Source organism: Battus philenor, unplaced genomic scaffold (assembly GCF_028537555.1).
Source record: "Battus philenor isolate CCGP_79_NKW_IND1 unplaced genomic scaffold, ilBatPhil1.0.hap1 SCAF_19, whole genome shotgun sequence".
NCBI lineage: Eukaryota > Metazoa > Arthropoda > Insecta > Lepidoptera > Papilionidae > Battus > Battus philenor.
Genome location: NW_027181681.1, coordinates 4,214,207 through 4,239,178, shown reverse-complemented (window position 1 = coordinate 4,239,178; position 24,972 = coordinate 4,214,207). Strand labels below are relative to the sequence as shown.

At 33.6% G+C, this 24,972-nt stretch overlaps 2 protein-coding genes across 2 annotated transcripts in view; one reads left to right on the top strand and one right to left on the bottom strand.

Annotated features, from left to right (window-relative positions):
• The window catches only part of LOC137921566 (probable beta-hexosaminidase fdl), a 142,844-nt gene that overhangs the window by 10,772 nt on the left and 107,100 nt on the right, over window positions 1–24,972 (bottom strand). The gene's annotated exons all lie outside the window — the stretch shown is intronic.
• Window positions 18,179–24,972, top strand: part of LOC137921567 (uncharacterized) — a 33,131-nt gene continuing 26,337 nt past the window's right edge. The window contains exons 1-2 of the mRNA XM_068764365.1: window positions 18,179–18,285; window positions 21,901–22,283. Coding sequence (XP_068620466.1) covers window positions 22,156–22,283 — 128 coding nt within the window. The 5' untranslated portion in view covers window positions 18,179–18,285; window positions 21,901–22,155. The remainder of the gene's footprint in view (window positions 18,286–21,900; window positions 22,284–24,972) is intronic.

Below are 24,972 nucleotides of genomic sequence, written 5' to 3'. Positions count from 1 at the left end.
GCAGAAGAATCAGGGCATTAAATGTAGCTCTAAGAACTGTTTGTCTGAAGTGACAGCGGCCGAAACATAACGCTCGCACAACGGACGGCCGTTGGGGCCGAGAGGTTTTCGAGCGGTAGACAGCTGGTAGACGCGCCATAGGCAGGCTACCATTAGATGGACCGACTATATAGTTGAGACTGCGGGAAGTCGTTGAAGGCGGGCAGCGTAAAACCGGTTATCGTTGCGATGTTTGGTGATGACCAACGCCCTGCAGTGATAATGAAGATGAATATGAGTAACATAGTAAACTATACGAAAAGTAGTGAAATAAATTATAAAGTAAAAGTTCTGATATGTATGACCTTTGAACAAACAATCTTGCCACTACCCTGGACCCGAACTGTTCCGCTGTAGATTTGATCATAACATAAATTTCGTAGCATTTTGCAAAAGTATTCAATTGAATATAAAGTTTCAATAGAACACTAAAAAAAATGGCAGAAAATAGCGTTATCTATAAACATCGTCGCATGTCGCCATGCATCAAAGTTTTATATTCTTGCATTTGGAGTAGATCATCTATTATGATTTTCATTTGAATAATGAGAAAGAAGTAATATAAAGAGGCCAACCTTGTTTCATACATATACTGTTTTACTTTTAATTTTAACAAATTACAGTTCAAATTCTTTTAAATAGCTCACATGTGATATGTTATATGCTGTACTGTAAAACAAATCACTATGACCAATCATTTGTTTTTTGTTGATAATGTTGTAGAGAATGACTTACATTCGATAGATAATAATCTTATTCATGATAATGCAGCTTAGAACAAAAGTGGATCTGCTCCAATAAATTCAATATGTTAGTTACTACTGAGGTATATCAATTACACCAACAATTATCAATTTTTAGCACAATAACAGGTAAAAAGTTAAAGGTAATTAACAACGTAACAAAATAACTGTTAGTTTTTGTTTCTTTTTGTACATATTCGGATATTATTGGCACAAGTAATTAAAAAGGAAATATAAAAAATGATGTCGAGACACGAACTAAAATTTTCAAAAGCAGACAGTCCTAGCTTTGCAGTTTATTTTATGGTCACTTTAACGTCGTTAGACGACGTACGCTAGACGTCACGTCGCGTTAAAGGGCCGCCGTAACACGCCGGCCCGTGGGCCCCTCCACCGGCTCGTTCATTATTCACCGCAATCGATCCGAGACCATCTTCAGACAGCTATGTTATTTGCTTTCTTATGAAGCGACTCAGTGAAACAATAATATTAAGAACGAGATTATATATGTATGACAGAAGATTATATTTGTATTTGGGTTGCAGAAATATCGTAATTCATATTATTTATTTTTTATATTTATAATATTTTACTTTTGTCTATTATATATATTTATTGGTTTAATACTTTCGCCGTGATGTTCATATTTATTTCAATGGTAATCATCTGTAAATCCTCAATCAATAAGTTATTAACCACCATTACTTTTGTATAATAATAAAATCATTTATACAACTAAGTTTATTTACTCTGGCGGCAATAATTATGGCGACCACATTGTCGAAATTTACTTTTATATAAAACAAGCTTGGCACGTATTTCTCTAAACACAACTTCTCATTATCAACTTCCTTTGCATCTCTACAACGGTGCGTTTGGCAAAATGCTTTGTTTTCCGATCTTCTGCATGGTCCACAGTCATGAACAGTCGCTGAAACTATGAGCTAACGTCTCGAAGTTTTATAAATGTAGATGTTCAGAAAAAAATATTGAAAATTTCTATCAATAGAGTTTTCTATAGAATTAATACGAGAATGAAAATCTTAAACAGTAAAAATTCGCAAGCTGAGGAATTTTGGATATGTAAGGTGTTGTTAAACATAAAGTATGAGTGGCCGGGCCACATTCTAAGGGCATAGGACGATAGGTGGTCACAAATTACTGCAAACTAGATTTCTATTAACAAGAAACGATCAAGAGGTATATCAGCCATAAGATGGTGTGGGGACATTATGAAAGTTGCGGAAAATCCATGGTCAAGGTCTGCCAGAAATAGAGAACTCAGAAATAAGATGGAGGAGGCTTATTAACGTTAATTTAAGGAAACTAAAACTAACCGTACTAACGGTTACGTACGTAAAACATGAAAAAGCAAATTATTGTATTTTTCATGAAATGCAAGATATCGCTTAATAATAATAATGTGTGTGTATCTAGAAAAAACTACTTTTACTATGAACCCTTTCGCTGTGTGTCATCTATCACCGTTTAATAACGCCAAGTAAAATCCATGAAGGCCGAAAACGTGATACAAGATGAGCACCAGAGCGGATTTAGAGATACAGCGACAAGGAACATCATAAACCTAATGATTGCTAAATTCTGGCAGAATAAATAACCGGAAGAAGATAATTGTTGTATTAGTATTTAGAATTGATTTAACAAACGGCTCTGGTTTATAAACCATTATCATTATTATTATTTCACTGAACGTCCACTGCTGGTCATAGGCCTTCTTTATAGATTTACAATAAGACCGATTGGAAGCTGCCTGCATTTAGTGCCTTCTGTCATCAAGGTCGTTCCACCACGTGGGTTTCACCGCTGCGCTTGCCGATCCGCGGCATTCAGAACCTTAAAACCCCAGTGGCCATCTGTTATACTCGCTATATAGGCCATATAGAATTAATTGTTCAATCTTTGACTTTTTATATAAAAATATAAATATATTAAAAATAGATTCCATAAAGAAATGTTATTGGAAGTCCAGAGATTTAGAACCCTTTGTGTGTTTGGACATTTCGAAAGCGTCTATTTATTTTGAACTGACAGACGGCAGTACGGAATTCAGACAAAGACCAGTGCAGGGGAGGGGCGGCCTCCCAAAGTAACGTCCGAGTGCTAAATGGGTTTGTCACGTTTAAATGCAAAGGGAGCTTTATTTTGCCAAGGTTTCTGTTTAATTCTTTACGTTATTGATGACGACGAGAGCTTAAAGGTTTCTTAATGCATGAAATATACGAGTTGTATACATAAATACGTATTATTGCTGGCAATCAGTTTTACAATTAGTCTACGATATATTACCGGCGTTTTTAAATGTTTTTTGGAAACATTGGCAAGTACGGGTACGTTATGTTACGCCGCGTTTGCCAATCCTTGGTGTCTGCTCCAGAATCTTAAAGCCCCAACGGCCATCTGTTCTGCGCGCATACGGCCTGTACATTGCTATATAAACTTGACAATCCGCTGTCCGTTACTTTCGACTACAGACCTCCTCATTCCTGAATTGTAATAGCCTTTTCCATTGCTCGTTTAGTGACTGTCAGCTTGCCATTGAGACCCATTGAGAGAACAGTTTTCAGTGCCGTAACTTGATATCAGGTAAGTCAATTCCACAATTTTTTATCTATTCATATTCTTCGTTATCCTTAATGGAAGCGTGGGATATTGTTATGGAAAACTAAAAGTAAAATACTTAATAGAATTGTTTCATTATCCTATACAAAGAGCACAATTAGTTAAAAAATTCAACCCTCTTCATAAAATCATCACTTTGAAATATATCATGTCAGAGGAATTCGTAAAAGCCTTAGGGCTAACAGCATTAAGTTCATCAGAAACAATAGAAAATACATTGTAAGCATTGAGTTTTTTACACGTTAACTTTTGATAGCCGCCTTTTGATAGGGCCGCCGGTTTTGCGTCGTCATTCATAACGCGCACGGCAAAGTATTAGGACTAACCCGCATCCCTGTGTCCGTGTCATGGTAATGCCGGAACTCCTAACGGGCAAATAGTTATTCAAATAGAATAGGATGCTTACCACTAAAGAAAACGAACATTCAGAATAAAGTTAATGAAATAATCAATCTCATGGGGATAATTTTTCAAATTGTTAATAAATTAACAGAATGATTGTGTTGGCAGAAAAGCCATAGCGTCCGGCGTCCGGAGAAAAAGTGAACGAAATATTAACAGCGTATTTTAGTTGGGCATTATTTGAGTTGAAAAATATTAAAAAAGTTGTGCCCCGAAATACTAGAAACTACAGAATTTGAAAGAAAAATATTTTATCGTATGTTTTTCATAATTTCGATTATTCGTATCATTTTAGAACTCTTTTTAAACCGATTCATTATAAGCATCGTGGACATAACTATTTAATACTGTAGGTTAAATTTAAATTGATGCTATTTTATTCCTAACATACATAATCTATAATGAAATGGTGAAAGCAACATCGTAGTTAATCGGAATTTTTATTTTATAGTTAGAAATATAATTTGATGGATATTGTATATGAAATTACAGAGAATTTTTACAAATATAACGTCCAATTTTTTACATGTCGTATGTTCTTTATTTTAAAAGTTATTATCACGTTGAATCTATTCAACTTTCGATAAACATATTAAAACACACCATGAAGAGTGTATATCAAGTTCGCTGAAATACGATTTTGCCTATCTAATAAAAGATAAAACATTAAAGGACAAAAATGCTTCGTTTTTGTTCCGAATTCGAAGCCGTACAAAACCGGAAATACCGGCGAATCATAACAAATTTACATTCAAAAATTCGTCCGATATTCCGAGTTTTATGACACGTGCAGATATCGTTTGTTATCATTCCCATACGTTCGCACCTCCTCTAACATTGCCTCCTTTCAAATCCGCGAGAGCTTTGTTGAGTTTTTATATGAATAATTTTTTTAGGCGAGTTGTGAAACTTGAATTTACTTTATATGTCAATCTTTTTAATTATCAACACATTTATGAATGGTGTAAAAGTAATTATTTTGTAAAAGACTGTTAGGCCCCGCGTCGCAGACGTAAAAATATTTTAAAAATGACAAACGTGGCTTATTGATTAATTGAAGAATTTATGCGATTTGGCAGGTCACCGGTTTACTACTTTCACAGAAATAGAAAATTGGCATCTAACTTGACTTCAAAAGCGGAGATATTATTTTAAATGAAATAAAAGCGGGAAGACAATGATTTGCTCACGTTCATTCTAAAATAGTAGCGTTGTAGTACACTTATATTTAGAGTGGAATCCTACAGATAATACTATATAATAATTCTATGAATTATATAACTAAAATCTGTACTTTGTACCCTGTTTATGATGCCTAAACCATTATTTATGTCTTTAATGTTTAATGATAAGAAAAGGAACTAAAATTCAAAGTCATGTGATCTGAGTTATATTTAGCTGGATTAAGATTACTTATCGCAGAAGTTAGCGTATTGGCATGACGCACTTCTTATTATTCAATTAAACCTAACTGCAATACAACGAAAATCCGCAAAGTTTTATCGGATATGTCAAAATTAATATATTTTATCTGATAAGGTCGTATCTCTATGAATGTATTGATTTGTACGGATATTATAAGTTATAAGGAAAGTGATTCCCATGTCTAATAAAAACCAGGTTCTGCATATATCTGAGTATATTGGGTAGCGTATCCAGCGTATAGTTAATACATTTAATCGGTATAGATAAATATTGATGATTCATAAACTTTATATTTTAAGTGATTACATAGTGATAGTTAAACCCCGGGCTGTTAAAATCCATTCAATGTCTATAACTGTATTATAAAGAATATAAGTTTCTTCCACACTTGTGGAGATAAAGTTTAAAAACAGAAAAGATTCATAGTGAAGCTAGTTACAAAAATGAACAAGATAAGAAAATGACATGTATGTTAATTACATGATAATAAATGCTATGCCATTGCGGTATTACTTTTAAAATATGGCGCTTTTAATATAACACCTCTGAGCTTATTCTTGGTACGTGTTTGTGTATCCAATTATTCTTTTATATTCAATGACGTACGGAATTATCTTTTACAGCAAGGATATAATAATATAGATCGAATCGGTATGGGGGTCAACATAAACTGAATTTTGAGGGCTATAGTATTAAAATAGAATTTTAATAATCAACACAAGTTTTTAACAGGTGGCGCAAAAGCAACATCATAATGTGAACTAGTCTTCATTTTTACAAATGGCGCCAAATGACTCTGTGCTTTGTCATTTATGATGTAGATATTGAAGAATTGGTTGTCAACAAGCGATGGAGCAGATATACACCGAAAGAACAAGAAATTATTATTACTGCATACTAGACAAATTTTCAGTTAGTTGTTTCAACGTAGCATGTCATGTCATGGCACATTTGCCGCAAGGAACAACGCATCTTGCAAACATTGAAGGAAAAAATCGCCAATTTGTTTATTATTACTTCATAATTCCGTTTTTTTTTTCAAAAATTAATTAAGTTTTTATGCGTAATTTTGTAATACAACTTTTTACAAAATTTTTAAAAATAGTACTTTGCATTAATAGAAAAAAAAACTGGATACAGGATTTTTTAAATAATTTGGCCACGTGGCTCTTCGGTTTTCCTTACTTCACTGCTTCATAGAACTCTTCTGTCTTGCTATTTCCTCTCTCGAGCTCAAAATCAAAAAGTGGTGTCTGCCTCCATAAACACCCGGTATACCGGTGAGTGATTGTAAAAGCTTTAAAGGGGCAAATGTATAGACTATTTGCTGTCAATAATAGTTGATACATTCCATAAAAAATATGATAATATAGAAAGAAGCACTTTAAAAATACGGATTACTGCGTATTTATTTAATTTAAACAAAATATGTTTTGACAGAAGTTATCGAAAGATCAGTAAGTTTAAAATAGGTGGAAAGATTTTATTGCTTTTATGTGACAAATGTATATCCTTAATCCACCCATAAAACTTTGGCACCCATAAACAATCACCTGTATATATTACAGTCATCAATTCACTTTACAGAGTTTTATTTTTATTAAGTATAGATATACTTTATCCTCTATTGTTTTGTTGTTTGGCATCAACAGTTTTAACCTAGTTAAAAAAACGTCTCGAATAAGACATAACTAAAAAGTAGATAAAAAATTTATGAATAACTTTTTATTTATGTTTTAAAGGTTTTTGTCGTTAGATTCGATAGAAGTCGTCAGATTTATAAATTACCCTATTAAGGTATTATGGTAGGATGTAACGCGTAACTCGTTAGCTATCTCTCAGTAGATAGAGTGGATGGTCTAACATTTTTGTAGCGCATTACAAGGGTTCAGGTCATCTAAACGTCCGGGCACTGAGCGATGGCGGTGTGAGCTCGTATAAATGACTACAAGGGCACATGAAAAGGTGGAATTATGATAAATAGCAGCTTATTTACGTAGCAATGCCATTTGAGGTGTAGGTACAGTTATTATTTTAGATAAGCTTATATATTTTCTAATACATGAATTTTATGAAAAAACGTTTCGAATATTTATAAGTATCTTGACAATATAAACCGTTTTTTTTAATATGGGTCAAGACCTTGCCTAATTAAATAAGTATTAATTACTAATATTTTTTTTTTGAAGATTACTTTAAAATTTGCGATCTGGACCAGATATTTTTTTTAGACAGTAATTCATATGTCCATACCGTTTTATATATTCTGCACATTAGGTTGAGATCTAAAAAATACATGAAAGATATAGAACTATAGCTATCTTTGCTTATTAGCATATATGCAGTTTTAAGAAGTGAAAAAGGAATGTATTTATTCAATTAATAAATATATAAACAACACAACTACTCATTTTGTCCTACGATTATATGTTAAGGTCACGCAAAACTACGAACTGTAGTCAACTTTAACCCAAAAATTACTGAAAACTGCTCACGTGCGTATACCCGAATAGTTCGATGTATACATAAAATATATTCACCGCACTGTTAATACGTTTAAAACATCTGGCCGTCATTGAGAAAGCAGAAAATTCAATACTAATTGTTGCATTATTAATTTCTATTAGAGATCGAATTTTTGCATGCATCTTGGAGTGTTGGCTTATTGTGGGGAGTACTTAAGCATTGAACTAATCAAAAATAAGAATATAAGACTATATTTGCAATAACTCTGTCTCCCTTTCGTCTTTCCTTCTTTTTATGGACTCTCAGTGCTGCCCAAATGGCATTTGCAGATTCTGCAGGCATTAGGTGGCAGCGCCCAGAATGCGTCTAGCCAGACCTCTATAAAGTAGTAAAGCTCGAGAACTCCCGGGGAAACCTCAGCGAGGGCCGCTATATGCACCATCTTTCCCTTGCGCTACTCGAAATCGTGACTTATTTAGGAAAGTTTGTCGCGCACTATGTTGTGTCATTTGTGTCGGTCTTCGGCTGTGTGTATTGCTTTAGCTATTGCGGTATCGAGCGTGGTTCTGACCTGATCGAACTCTTGCGCAAGAAACAGTACCTTATGTACAAAAGAATTCCGCTCTGAATAAAATTAATATTTCTAACTTCGACCTCAAAACCAGAACATGGTAACCTAAATACCATAGGCTGTAGATAAGTATATAGATATTACAGTGAAGACCTCGTACAAGCACCGACACCAATTTTCGAAAAAGAGTTTTCTAAAAGAACGTAGAAAATGTATATAAAAATAGTAAACATTTTTAGAATGTAGCACTTTTAAACACCTACACAAGGTATTCGTTGCCTGTCGTACCGTATTAAAAGGGCAACGGGTTCGCGAAGGCTGATGGCTGGGGCCTTTGTCGTACAATCAATAGGAATCCGGGTAGATTTGGGTTCATTTAAGGTTCATTTTCCTGCGGGATGTGTCTTGACATATTACTGAGTGACACCTACGGGGCGACGGTACTTCAAAAGGTATGGGGAACGACAACGAAAAGGTTTCAGTGGGCAAAAATCCCAGGTAATATTGTCTTTCGCCCAGAGAGTAAGGTATCTAGTGTCTATCCAGAAAATTCCCGCAAAAAGATCTGCACAAGTTTTTAAACTATTTGGTAACCTGCATTAAGCACCTCCGCTCTTCGTACATGACAATTCAAAAACTTATCATTTTATATATGTATAAGTATATATAATGCAATTTCGCATATTTTCCTAGAACTGTAAATATAACTTGCAGGCACAGAGTTGAGTCTTATGAGTTTAATGATTTCTCGAGGTTTTTCCCGATGTTTGCGGAGGCGTGAGTCGATACATTTAACGTCATTCAATGAAAACGTACCGCGTCTTTTGTGTCAAGGGTTGGCACGTGTAACAACGCTATTGTTATGAGTGTGGCTTACAAGACGAAGACGGCAAAGTATCGACGATGGATGGAGGTGGCCCCTCTCAACTCATATTTTTTATATAATATCCACTAATAAAATACATATAATATTTTATAATATGGGACTGGAATGAAGCAAAATTATTATTTGTCGATTCATTTAAACTCCTGTAATTCCAACTGTAATGGTAATCTTGTCAAAACAACAAAAGTATAATCATAAAAAGGATATAGAAAATGGTGGGTTGAGAATAAAGTAGAGGGTATTATTTATCCTTCTATATTTTAGGTCTAAGATGCATCGGTTCCTTCCCAAAGTTTTTCCTAATAGTGTGTGAGCGTTCTTAAATAAGGTCAATTCAATGTAAACGCCCGTGAGACATCGATCCTACAATTTAAAAGAGGAAGCAGTAGTTTTTGATTCTAATGGTACAACTACATCTACATACATAAAAAGTAATCGCCAAATGTGTTGGTGAAAACTCGAGAACGTTAAATTATTTTTGTTATGAAGGAAGGTTCTTACTATGGAATAAATACGAATAAAATAATAAAAAGAGGAGCGCTGTTTTTTCAAACACAACATGCAGTAAAATAAAACATACATATAATTAGCATTTTACGTCAATCAAAACATAAAAAACGCGATAATGAAACAAAAATATTGTGTAGGTATTAAAATAACAATATAATCATGTTATCAATAGTTAATATATATAATAATAAATTAAATAATAAAAAATACCATTTATTTCATATTAATACTTATCTATGTAAGACCAAGAAAAATTTGAGTCTGTCTATACTTACTCCTTAACGTAACTTACTCGATAATGAACAAATTTTTAAATATATTTCCTTACATTTAAGGGGTTTACTTATCTTTACGAAGGTCTGTTATTATCGAGAAATATAAATTAAAACTTTATGGTTTTCATTAAGTATTCTGAATTCGATTCGAAAGTTTATTGTGTTAATTTTATCTCCGACTTTCGGAATTTCAATCAAGTTTTTCTTTCTTAATACAATACAGATAAATTTTCAGATTTTGAAAGCATAAACAATTTTACGAACAATCATAATAATGGTGTGTAAAAGTATGTGAGGTAAAAAAGTTACATAACTTCATTTACACGAGGATCATTTCTAAAATAAATGTAAGAATGTATTTCTCATATAATATGATCTCGACGGGAGAAATTCAATGCAACCGGTTACAACCAGCCTTATTGAAAATCTTTGGGAGGCCTATGTCCACCAGCGGACATGGTGCGGCTAAAATGATGATGAAGACTGACAAAAATATTAATTTAAAATTATTTTGAATCTTATACAATGTGGTATGTTTTTACTCAGATAATAGTTGTATTTCTCCCACGCATTTCATTTTTGTAGCAACCCTCTTAAGAAACAACAAACCTTTAAACAAATAAATATTGTATGTACCTTTACCGTCTTTGTTGAAGTGATCATTGACGCTATTGATATGTCAAAACGTCAGGACCACGAAACGCCACAACCGACATTAGGCGCCGCAGTTAACCTAACTAATACTTAATTGAAATGGAAAGGGCACCCGTGCGTTCACATCTGATTGATTTGACGCGCGGTTCTAATCTCTGATAATTTCACGCCTAAATTGCTAAATAATTTTAGCAAATAATAATTGAATATCAACTTTATAATAGATCGTATCACGAATGGGGAGATCCGTAGACGAATGAAAGTTAATTGACGTGTGCCAGCGCAGTGGCAAATTGAACTGGCAGTGTGTACGTAGTTTAAATAGTGCGTAGAACAGATGGCCGCTGGGGCCTTAAGGTTTTGATGTAGGGATCACGGATCGGCAAGTGTAGTATGTCCATGCAAAAGAAGAACAGATGACCTTGTTAATGTCATCAAAAGACACGGACACTTATGCTTTAATGATGTACTTTACATGGATATAAAATATTAATCACTACAATTACTGACAAATTCCATAAGCCTAAGTTGACATATTAAAGAATACTTATATTTTATTTGCCGGTCAATATTAATACCACAAAATGTACAACTTATTTGAATGTTACAAAAAGGTAAAGATGCGTTTACACCGGGGAAAAATATCATTGAATGCTCGGTGCGGATACATTCTATTATTTTTTTATTTAACTAACGACTTGACGTATCTTTGGACTCATTTCTAGTACTATATTTGTGCTTCACAATGTGTCCTAGCAGCACTTATATTATTTATTTATTTTCAGTATCTGGTGAAATGTAATACTATCATTATTATATCAGCCTTAGGACATCAACTGCTTACCGGTAGGAAGCGGCTTGCATCCAGGGTCTTTCAACGAGCGTAACAAATTTGGCTGACCATCTTATATCTATTTACTTACATAACTAAATGTAAAGCGTAGATTGAGATTTTTTTTTAAATTAATATGAATCGCAGTCCCGTTTGTAAACCGTACCATTCTAGTAATATAACCTTTTCAATCCTCTGTGCATTTTTGAAAACAGCACACCAAAATTGGTAAGCTGTTTAAAAATAGGTGCAGATATAGTGATATTTCGATAAGCTATCAGTCTAGAATTTTTAATTTCGTAATAGAGTTCACATAAATCTAATTCGCAAAACAAAATCTGTGTACGTATGTACGAAAGGGTATGAACTTTATAACTGTTAGTAAATGTCATAACGGAATTTGCGTCTAACTTTATTAAAGTGGATGTAGTGGCGTCCTACGTGAATTGCCTCCAACGTGTCCCAGTGGGTGTACCGCGTCAGAACCAATGAATCGAACCGGATGCTCTCAGCTGACGACCGGCAAATGCAAAAATAGGCGACGCGGATTAATACTGTTATAATGTGATGCAGTCACATTTTAATTAATTAAATTTTGCAGCAATGGCGTAAGTATTACGGATCTCCCACGAGTGAACCCGATTTGCAACGCATTTCCAATGTGGTCGATAATAGATGGTGTAATGTTATTATACAATTATTTGGCAATAGAAAAGGTTGTAAGTGACATAATGCTTATTCAATAATAATATAATAAGTTGATAACAAATAAAGAATAGTGGAAAAGTAGAATAGTGATTAATACCTATATATCTGGATCGATTACACGTTGTGCGAGGAAATATGTGTACAATTAATAATTATAATTTATTACTTTATGACCTATAAGATAAGCATTAGTATTGATTAAAAAACGCCAACTTCCAATAAGGGATAAGTTTTAAGGCTGTACTGAGTCACAGCGCTCCTCTTTTTCCTAGCTTCTCAATTGCTGATTGTCGTAGCCCACTCCACAGGTCACTGTGTTTCCACAGGAAGGATTTTCTTAGGAAAAATTTAAGTGATATGTTTCAATGTCCTTCCATCCTCAATCTTTTAGAATCATCACCTATGGATGAGATGCAGCTTGGTACTTTTAAATATCGATTAATTTGTCAGGTTACTTAATAGTCGTCCAATGATCGGCTTTGACTATTATGCGATCGGGTCGAGTCTTTATCTGACTAACCATCATCCTTTTGCATTTGGACACGGGGCAGGTACGATGGTCATTGCTGTCCTATTAATCGCTTTTTACGACATCAGGAAGGAAGAGTGAAAAAGGTGAAAGGTGTTAATCACCAAGGTGGACCTGTAGGTCCGCGCCCCACGTGGTTAGGGCGGTAATAGAACTTAATTAGAATGTGAGTGTCATGTGAGAAATGCATAAATATGAAAAAATATTTTAGCGTCGCGAAAATTCTATAGGACTGGGGAATATGTTCAACAACGATTTGTTTGCTGTTTGATTAAGGGTAAGTATTCATACGATAGAATACTTTCTGCTCTAGAAAACTATGTTAATTGTATTTTTGAGTTATTTTTTTTTATTAGTGTTAAGGCATATACAAATGAAATACCAAGGAGGCAAAACAAACATTTTTGACATTTGCGAGGTGTATGGAGGGGCCATAGTCGAGTTTACAGCACAGAAATTATTTGCAAAGTTCAAAAATAGCGAGTTTGACGTCGATGACAGGTCCCACAGCAGAAGGCCTTCTGAATCCGATGAAGAACGTCTGAAATCACTTTTGAAAAAGAACCAGTTGCCAAACCGGTTGTGAATTGGTGGAAGAAATGAACTACGATTATAAAAAGATTCTCAATTACCGTTATTCACAGGATTTACTGAAAAATTGGGAGTCTTGGTGCCTCACAAGCTCAACGAAAAAAACAAAGAAAGTCGCCTTCGAATTGCTTTTCAGCATCTCGCCCGCCATAGAGTAACACACTGTTATCAACAGCGCTTTTTGTACCGAATCGTCACGAGAGGCATCCTCAGGAGATGTTAGACCGACCAGTGCCAAACACCGAGTGAGCGCACGGCAGGCGGTGAACTTCATTGCACGACTACTTCTGCATAGCGAAAGTAGCCATATATTAGTTCTTTTCTTAGTTAGGATGGACTTTCGCGAGGCAACGCCTGATTCTATTAGATATAAAAAATGGTGCCTGTACATCAACATGCAGCAAAGAAATAAGTGAGTGGCTTCAGGATATACGTCAAAGTCGAGAGTCAAGCTGGGTCTTCTATTTAAGAAAATCATGATATGTGTTTGTTGGAAATGGAAGGGCACGGTGCATTGGGAAACGTTCAAAAACGTGACCTTCGATAACAAAGAACAAAGTGTTTAAAAAATGGCTCAAAAATTTCTATAACACTATACTTGGATTTTTGACGGAACGGCATCAAACTATTGGCCGAGGGGTGGGAAGAGATTGTAAACAACTACGGCGAATATATAATTATTTAAATTATTGATATAATGATAGTTTTTTTTAAATAACAATTTTCATTGAAAACGGTATGAACCTATTCCCTAACTCAATAGAAACATAAGGTCTAAGAAAAGAACATTTGACACGACAAGTAGAGATACATAAAGAACTTTCTTCGAATTCTAAGTACACAAACGGATTTTATACAATGACACTTGCGTGTTAATTTAAAGAATGCAGAACCTGGTTTAAGGCTTGTAGGCCCGACGTGTGTACGTGACTAATGTGATATTAGTGACGAGATATGGCGGTAAACAAAAACATAAATCGGTATAAAACGGAAGCAATATGATAATTGAATTTCCCACCCGGTACGGGAAATTCTATTACAGAACAAGTAGCGTCCTAAGGACGCTTCCGTCGGAATAAGGTGCACAATGGCATGACAGGGCAAAACAAAGCTTTAACGAATGATGTTCTACGTACCTTACGGCCCGACGGGACGGCTACGGGCAACGGAGTGACGACATCCAGGAGTTGGTAGCTATTATCGACAGACTTATTTGCACAAATATTTGACCAAAGTAATGAGCGCGACTCGCAGTGTTATAATTCACGAATGCGAAACGCTTGACACAGACGAGTGTTTAACGATAGCCGCATATCTTGTCTAATCTGTGTTTAAATTCAATAATATGTCCTTACTTTATCAATATTAGGCAACACTGGAACTAAACAAAATTTTCATTTTTATCTATTGAAAGTATCTCGTTGATAAGTTAAATATTTCGTGGAATCAATTATTTCGAAAAAACGTCTGCTCCTCAACACCGGCCAAAAATATCTATACAACTTTATTAAACCGAAATTAAAAAAAAGTCATTTTTAAGCTAAAAATCCGTGCAGGCATCAAAAAGGGTATAAGAAGTACATTTTTTACGTATATTAAAAAAATCGAGCCAAAAACTATATTTATTCCTTTATTATTACACAAGTAAATAAACTGTCTCGTAATTCACTTTTTTTACGTAGTCTTTAGTTGTACTGTATCCCCAGTTTTGAAGTACAAAATCTTTCGAAACAAACCATAAGTGTTCGTTTATAATAACTTATAAACCTAGTAATTACATTACTTTCTTCAAATACGAAATATTGTGGAGTTAGTCGTAGAAATAGACACCTTTTGTAAAGGAATATTCGAAACATTATTAATTGTAATTAGTAAAGTCAGTTTTATTTTCTTTATTTATTTATTCCAAGGTCCTTCACAGCTTAAAGATTCTTACATAAAATATAAACTTTAATAATATGAAGCCTAATACGAAGTACACATCTTTATTAAATAAAAAAAATATGAGAGTAGATAGGAAAAAGAATAAAAAACGCTGACGTAGACCCCTTGCAGGTTTTCATAGACCCCTAAGGGTCGATATAGACCACTTTGGGAATCACTGGTATAAAGTATACAGTACATATTATGCAGTACTTATCTCCTATAACTCAAGTTCATTCAATTGTTTTACTTATTTTTTTTTGTCTTTTTTCTTTACCTTCTGTTTTAATTCATTTAGTTTTGAATCTTCAAAAATATATAGCAATGTATAGCGTATGAATACTAGACTCTGGGCAAAACAGTTCGTTCTTGTCCATTTCGATTGAATTAAAAAATGTCTAGAGTGGTTGTTTTTATTTTTTTTACCTGAACCAGCCCTAGTTATCTTTTGCCTCGACTACGCAGTTAGGTTGTAAATCAGAGAAATAGAGTGCAATACACGTTTTCTTTTACGTCGTAGCTATTGCCTTACAAAATACAACTCTCATAATTAAACTATGTTTTTCATCACCATTATTTCAGCCAAAAGACTTCGGTTGGAAGCGGTTACAACCTAAATAGCCCCTTTACGTTCACCTAAACCGGTGAAATATTTTGTATAACGGAACTTTGTTTAAATAAAAAGATCTTTCATATACCTTAAATTCCCGTCAATATGATGATGAAAATACGATTATATTTATCAAATCAATTATCTAATTTATCTGCATATGTTTGTAGTATGAGTTAATTTAGAATTTTTCTTTACAATTTACGATTTCTGGAAATGTAACAGAATTTTTTTTTAAATATAAATAATGTCGTTAATCATTTCGAGGCATGTAAACATAAGAAAAAACGCTATAAGCGTTAGTTTTTATCTGCTTTTTTATTTGGAGGCACAATTCTATTTTACATTGATTGGTCGACTGAATATTCGTAGAATTGATTCGACTAACTTCAGTTAGTATCCAGATAAAGGAATCGCTTCGTCGTTTCTCATGTGCATTGTTTTATTGTTGTCGTTCTGTACTTGAGTTTGATTATGATTAGACATGCTACTGAATTGAGAATATGCTGCCGTTAGACTAGCAATTTTTCAACATCAGCTTTGGTTATTATTGCTGTTGAACTGGTGATATTTCATTATTGAGTACAATTAGTGCTAAGAAAGTGTATGTTTTTGAAACATTACATTACATTGTTACTTTAAAAAACATATTAACACGTTTAATAAAATTGCTAAACTTCGTAAAACCTTTTTTTGTTACTTTACAGAGCTTAAGGTGTTTTGAAGGCGCTTAGCATAGATAGACTTCTCTACACTACAGCGCTACCTAAACCACTGTACCGCGCCTAAGGCATGCCCGCGCCGAGACGAGGAGAGTATCGACTGCTCCGTTCTATGAGTTCGTCAAAGCTCGTGGTAGCGGTTCTCATATTCCAATTTGCTCGGCCCTCACCTCGTGGTAGTTTCATAAGGCATGGTACTGCGGTTTCGATAGCACTATAACTATATCTGATAAGGAGGCCGCCAAGTTTTTAGGCCGCTAAGGGGACCTCAGTTTGGGCAGTCCCTTGATACACATTTGAAATTTTTATAGCACAGGGCGTTTGAGTAGTATACGTGGCGACCTTCTAATAGACACTTTCAAAATAGTACGTCAATATTTATTTAGTCATCACCTTAATAACTTACTTTTGACTCTAAGCCAAACAGAATCTGTAGTGTTCAAAATAAACGCAGACGATTACGCAAATGTGAAATTCAATTATGATTGCAACGTAGATACCCGGTGTGTACTTTTTGTACCTCTTCATCCATGTTTAAATATAAACACGTATTAAGGTTTACAAAAGGATGTCATCATCATCAATTTTATTTCAGCATTAAGATGTCCCCTACTGGACATATGACTCCAAAAAAGATGTGCCAAATTTAACAACAAAAATGTATTTTTTATTAACTTTTACGAATACTTAAGTGGTGATATTCTTTTCTTCTAACATTATAACGACGCCATTAATAAAATTTATGGTGTAATTGTTTCCAAAAAAATTCAATTAAGTGTCCGCATATTGTAAACGGTGGCAGGTTTAAATTGAAGACTTAAACAAAGGTACATTAATAGTGAGATTTTTTTTAAAAATTTCTAATTATTTGTACCCGTATACTACAGAGAGACTGTTACCAGAAATACCGATGGACGTCAAAAACAAATCGTTAGTTGCGGTGAAATTTTCGAACATAATTCAATACTAAAATAATTACTTGTGAGCGGGATTAATAATCCTCTATAGGTGGAGGCGTGAATTTTGTCCCTTTTATTTAATATATAAATGCATAGTTAAATCATTGATAAAAAGTTGAGGTGAAACAGAAGTAAAGTTCCGTTTGGCAACATTGTATTAAAGGAAGTTTTATAGTTTGTTCCAAGCTGTGTATCTTGCTGGAGCTATAAAGTTCTAACCTGCGGTGTTTGAGTCATTGGAAAGTGAGTTTCATTCACTGAAGAGCACATACATTATAGGATAACTAAGTAACAATGTACGCGAATGTGCTTGTTTTCGAACTAAAAGTACCAGGCGCAATAATGTTACAAAAAGGGAATTTTTAATTTATATGTAATTTTCATGAGTAAAAGTTCAGTTTCCGTCGTATACCGAAAAGGGCAACTGCTACTACTCAACTTTAAAACAATGTGAAAATAGAATAAAAAAATGAACGAACCGAGTACTGTGGGGCTAGCCTACATTTGTATCGAACACGAACCACTCAAACAAATACACGTAGCTAGTAAAATTCTATTTTTAAATCACTCACGTATATTACTGTAAGGAGGTGTGCTTCAAACTATCGTCGCAAATGTTGGCGGCGGCGTTGGGCAGACGCCTGGCCAATATCCAATGGCAGGGCGAACGTTGGCGCAGTTGGGGCGGTTTCCGGCACTCGACTGTTGCGGATCGGGGGCGAGAGTCGCGTCATCGCCCGCCAAAGCCTCGCGAACTTGTGCCGCGTAAAGTGAAAAGTGATTGTGTCGTATACTTTAAGGTAAATTTCATTTACTTTATCTTTTCATGAGAGAACTTATCTGGTTGCAATTTACGATGAATGAGTTTCTACATAATTATTTTTACTTTAATTTTATTAATAGTAAAGTTTGTGATAAAAAAACATAGTCTATTAAGATTTTTTTATCCTTTTTTAGTTATACACTGTTAAGTATCTTGATTATCAATCATTGTTTAAGCGTTTTATATTTACAAACTTGGCATTAAAAAATTTTGTATGAGAAATGATAGCAAAATGTGATTAAAAGTAAAGAGTAGTCACAATTAGTTTTTCAAAGATGTACAGGCAAAAATTTTCCATGAAAATAGAAAAAGATAAAAAAATAATAATATAAACTATAAAGGATTTTGGAAATATTATAGAATGCATGGTTGATTCGAGCTGCAGTACCTTAGAGTTGTTTAGTTGCAACAACAAGAGATTAAGATAGGTGAAGTAACTTCGTAGTTTTTCTGGTTTTTGTGCTGTGATTATTATCTGAATTGTACTTATCGATAACAAGACATTCCTACTGTATAGCGTTGCGCTTTATACTCTTAATACAAGTGCATGGGCCAAGAAGATCTTTTAATGAAAGTTTCATAGTACATATATTGCCATAAATAAAGAGTAATTATTTTAATTATATTGCTACTACTATTACGTACTACCTAAAATTGTGTTAAAAATTATTCGTATGTCTTAGAAGTGGTTACGTTATGAAAAATAAATAAAAAGTCTCATCTTTGTGTTGGATGAAAGTTGAAAAGTCGTCGAAAGTTTTATTTGTTTTATAAAACATTCGAATATTTTTCTAATATTATTAAAACTTTATTTATCAATCACATTGTGTAAAAACTATATAAAATTTGGTGGCCTAGTCCAAAAAATTATTAATGGTATAGTTTTAAGAACTAAATCAATACATATAAGTACACACGTTGCCTTTATTAATTACATTAAATAATTTTTTCTAATGGAATAACTAATAACACTAAAATAGGCAAGCATTTCAATTGACGTTTCCTTGTTGTTAAAATTAAGCTGTTGATAGTATAAAATTATAATAAAACTTAACTTTAAATATGACTATCAATAAATGTCAATAAAAATAACTACAAATACGACTGCAACTTTTTTCCTACGCAAAACTCCTTTGATCAATCGAAAAGGAACTCTACTGACCAAGTCGCAGCATAATCTTCACATCCAGCATTATCAATGTAACATTTGTACAAAATTTTTTAGACATAAATATTTTAATTATTCATATCTAAGAAATTACATTTAATAGCATTATTTTAGAGAGAATAGTCATAGGATTTGTTATGTTATATATAAGCCTAGGTAAAAAGTTAATTCGAACATTTTTATTATGATACAAGGAAAAAGTAGAGTGTGAGAGATTCGCCGACCGCTACCGTATGTATTGAATAAACTATTGCAACTTGAAATTATCCATAAATAATTCACTTAGAGACCGGAGGCCGCTCGTTTCGCGACAAATGGATTTGCAATACATATATATATTTATATTTCTTATAAATGATTATGGTACAACACCAGCGTAAAATTTGCAACTATTGGAATACAGCGATCTTTTAAATATATAATGTTAAAAAACTTTTAAAGAAATTTGTGATTATTATTTCTTTTAATAATATAAAATGAAATACACCGCATTGTAATTAAAAATCTTTCACGTACGTGAGATTGATTTTAAAACTTACTTTTCCGACAAATTTCCTATTGTCTAGTTATGGGCCTGCAGGTGCCAATTAAAAAAAATTGCGTATATATGATCTCTGTTTATTGATTTTATGTCTTATATTGAACAACGATTACAAAACAAAGTAACTCGTACACTGAAAGACTAGTATTAATATTTCCATTGCAATGCTTTTTGGTACATGATATTTTTTCTTTGATTTTATCCAAACAAATCTTTTTTGGTTCTGATTGACGTCGAATATGAAATTGTATTTACACAAGTTTTATAAATAACTTTGTGATTTGTATCGGAAAAAGATTTAATGTAAAGCATAAGAACCTTCACTGTAACTAAATTATGAATAATTATAAAAAAAAACTCGAATTTATGTAATTGTAGTACTGTTCTCGAGTTTTGAGTGGTGTTCTTTACAATCTATCTGGTAATTCATTTCTTTTTTATAAAGGTGGATAGATTTTAATAAACTAATTGCTATATAATACTATTTACTTTATTTTATCACTGGTTGAAAATTAGTAATAGGAATTTGAGGATTATTTGTTGTCATTATTTGTTACTAGCGCCATTAAGTCATAACGTGGATATGCCTTGTTAAAAAAAAAATTAAGTCTTTTACATCCTAGTTTTATTAAGAGTCGTCTCGGCGGACTGTTCATATCAACATCAGGAACAATAGATACATAAACGAAAAAAAGGAAAGCGTTTAATTGTCACAATACGAAGTTAATTTAAAGGTATGTCCATAATAAAACACAAATAAAGATTACGCTATAATTATTTCAGCAGCAGGACATCCACTGTCTCCCCCTTGCTTTCAAATAAGATCGACTTCCGAGGACCTTAACAAAATAGTCTGTCTACCTTGTGGGTCGATTCTTCCTGCTGCGCTTGCTGGTCCGCGAATGCTAAATTTAATTTAAATATGTACGAACAACATGCCATGAGCGTTGAACCTACTGTAAATAAACCAGTACATATGTCCCCACAGTACTTTCCTCCATACATATTCACGTGTTTTCTCTGGGAAATATACCGATGTTAAATTTTTCAAAAGCAGTGTAACGTTACAAAAACCTTTATACGGTAAATAATTACAAATGCAATATAAACCAAACAAATAATTCGACTTATTCTCGATCAACAACTGTGTGATTACTCGATAAATTTTTAACAAGAAAAAAAAAACGAAGCAAGAAAGAAAAAACTGCGAAAATATTTTCGAGTTATTTAAATTGTATTAAAAATGAAATGCGAATTTATACGACACGTCAAATTAAAAGGCTTTGCGGATACATTGGACATTTTTAAAAGCACCATTTGTTTGAATGTCCCGATAATTAGACTTGCTGTCGCTAACAATGAGGGGAGCCAGCCAACTCGCCGCCGCCGGCACCGGGCGCAGAATTTCAATACCAACAGCGTTACTAACCGTCTGTCACTCAGGCAATGACGTTCGAATTCAATGAATTTTAAAATAACTTCTTTAAGCCTCTATAATGAATTTTAACAAAAATTCTTAGTAGCCTTTACAGGGTGATTGGTTATATCTTTGAAGGGGTCAATGTAAAACTCATTTGTAAGCTAAAAGCTGTAAAACTTTGATGCATTTTTTCAATCTGTTCTTTTAATTCTTTCTACTGAAATGCGACAGGCCAATAAATTCTGTCTGTACAAAACAGATAGTAAACAATAACTAATTTCAATGAGTTATAATTTGAATTTTAAAAAATCTTTTTGTTCCAATATTATCCTAAAGTTATTTATTATGTCCGAAACCACTGACTTTTGTTAGGGACTTTTGACCATACATTAATAAACAATTCATATGCTGTACACTCAACACTTTTAACGTTTTATCACCGAAATCGTTTCCGTTGTTTCAGATGTATTTGATGAACAAAAGGCTTAATTCGAAGCCCAGCTGATTTTGACTTAGAAAAGAACTAACACTGGTTGAATAGAAAAGTTGTGAATAAACACTGTGTTTAAGAAAAAAGAAGGAAGAAAAGTCAGTGGCGGCAGTCGCGCAGGCGGCGCCGCGCGGTGCGGCTGTGGCTTGCCGCCGCTGGTGGCTGGTGGCGGGCGTGGGCGTGAGCGTGGGCGCGGTCGGTGCGCAACGCAGCCCGCTCGGTTGGGCCATGGGCAGCGCGCAGCGGCTGGCCGCCGTGGCGGCGGTGTCCCACGCTAAACACTACTACAACCACACTCAGCCAGTCGTCACACAAACAGAGGCTGCACATTATAACGTCAATGTATTTTTCGTAAGGTTAGTAAAAGTAAACTATACCCACAGTTAAGCTGATATCCATTTCATATTATGTCATGGTAGTCGTGTCATATTAGTCGCTGGATGCAGCGGATGGCAGCGCAAGACCGCTCACCGTGGCGATCTCAGGGTGAGACCTATGCCTTGCAGTGGGCGTCTACAGAATGACAATTATAATGTCAAAATAATAAATTGACTCTCCTTGCATGTTTTTACGTAAAGAAGCGATCATTATGTACTGAAAATAGTCAATAAATAAATTAATAAAGTACATAGTCTACTACAACGTATGTTGTATCTTTACAAATGGACTTTTCCTAAGTATTATATATATGAGCAAAACAAATTAATGGTCTTCACCGAGTCTTCCGGCTACTTAAAAACTTGCATATATATTTTTTTCATAACATCAGAAACGTATTCGCACATGTGATACGGTACATGTATCTTGTTCGGCACATAAAACTGTCGTTTTCAAAGTTTATGAAGGAGCGTAATATCATCTCGCAAAAAGCGAAATGAAAATAACTGGTCATGCCCGTTGTCAGTTTATAGTGCAATATATCTCCAAGCCGGACTCCACCTCTCTGTCGCTTTATTACCTATATAGGAAAGTTATTAGCCGGGGAATGGGATTGATGTTCGAATAATTACATAATATTAGATTATCATTTTAACGTTTTCAAATTAATACCGAAACATTATTAGAGTAAAGAGGTAGAGTAGATACCACAAATAAATTATCATCATGTTCCGTTCAAGCACTGCAAGCATATTTTTAAATTGAAATTGCATACTTTTAGGTGATTACTACTGTAATAAAAATAGTAATGATGAATGTACTTTCCTTTTAACCATTTATGTCTTATGATGGAAGGTTTATAGCAGAAAACTAATTCTAATAAAAAAATTCTTTTCAAAAAATAATTCAAATTGAACAATTCTTAATAGAGAGTTTAAGTTACTTTTCCCGCTTATTGTTACGTACAGATATTTTAAAAGATATCGTTATAAATATTGTGTAAATCTATACACAAGAACTTGTCTTTGTCGAAACACTAAGAGTTCTCTTTCCAAAATACGTAAGTACGAGTATACAAGATGTTTTTAAAATCGTTCTTTCCCTAACGCTCGCTCGACGTCCCCCACGAGGTGGAGAGACGACTTAGTTAAGGTGTCTCTAGATGCAGGCTGCTTTCAACCGGTACTTTTGGAAATCTATAGGAGAGGCCGTTGTCCACCGGTAGAAATACTACGGCTAAAATAATCATGATGAGAAATGATAAAATGTTCACGAGTAAGAGACGTCTGTAATAAAGTATGTATCGAGCGTTCTTAAATGAAAAAAAAAAAAATTATTATTCAACAACCATTTTTATGTAACTATTAGCTTCTGCCAATATATTGACGAGGAGTGACCAGATACAATACAAATGAGTCCATTAACGTCACTGGGACGTCGACCCAGCCGGGAAGTTAATGTGCGCTCCAGTTTTCATCTTAAATTGATATCCTAATGGCTGTCGCTTTACGTCATAAAGAATTTTAGTTCTATCTTTTTTCAAAGTTTTTTTTTTTACTAAGATAAACTTTAGATGGTCGCGCAATGTGCTATTCTCGATTGTATACGTCAAAAATACGTTGGTGAAAATAATAAACAGAATATGGGATACTGAAACTGTATACATTTTGATATACCATTTCTATAATTGTTAACACTGATGTTGAATCATTGCCATCTTAACTAATCACGTCTGGCCATTTAAAAATCCAACAAAAACGACGAAAATTTTGTTGTCGATATACCTAAGGGTAGACAAAATTTACGATGTGTACTTATATTTTATCAGTAATCGCAAAAAATGTCAAATTGAATATTGTTTTTCATCATTATTGAAAATAAAGAATAACTAGTGCCTCTTGGGCGGTTAGATACCTTAGCTATTATTAGACTTTTCTTTTACTACAGATTATTAATAAAATCAACTATATGATGCGAAAAATTAAAAGTAATAAAACATGGCGGAAATGTACTTGAAGTGAAACATTATCTAGGCTCGACACTGAAGCTTATGTGATGATTGTCTTTGCATTAGCTCATTAATATCCCTCGTTACGTTGTTCAAACCGAAATATTAACTTACTCTCGTATTATTTTTCGGTAGTTGAGATGCATCGCATAAGAAATAATAATATGATCATGCGATAGCAACGTATATATATGTGATACAAGCTGGATAATTATTTCTTATTGCATTATAGTCATATATACTATAAGTAGTATCTAGTTACTTTGCATATGCATATATTATTTTAACGACCTCTGTTATTATATCATATTTTTTTAATTAATTGAAGTTATTTTACAACATTTTACTCTTTTTAGGTCTTGATAATATTTGTACAATTTAAGTTACTCAAAATACTAAAAATATATTGAAATTACTCATAAACAACATCGCAACAATATTTCAAGAAACTGTAATAATACGTAAATCCGCGTTGCATCACTAAGCATGAAATATTGTAAAATATACAATTATCCGTGTTAAAGAAAATTTCATTCTGACGATGGAAATAGTATTAACGTCGACTTGTAAAAGATAGGAAAGAGTTCGTTGAAACGAGAATATAAAATGAATCTATTGCTATAAACACAAATAAGTAAATGTCAAGAAACATTACTCAA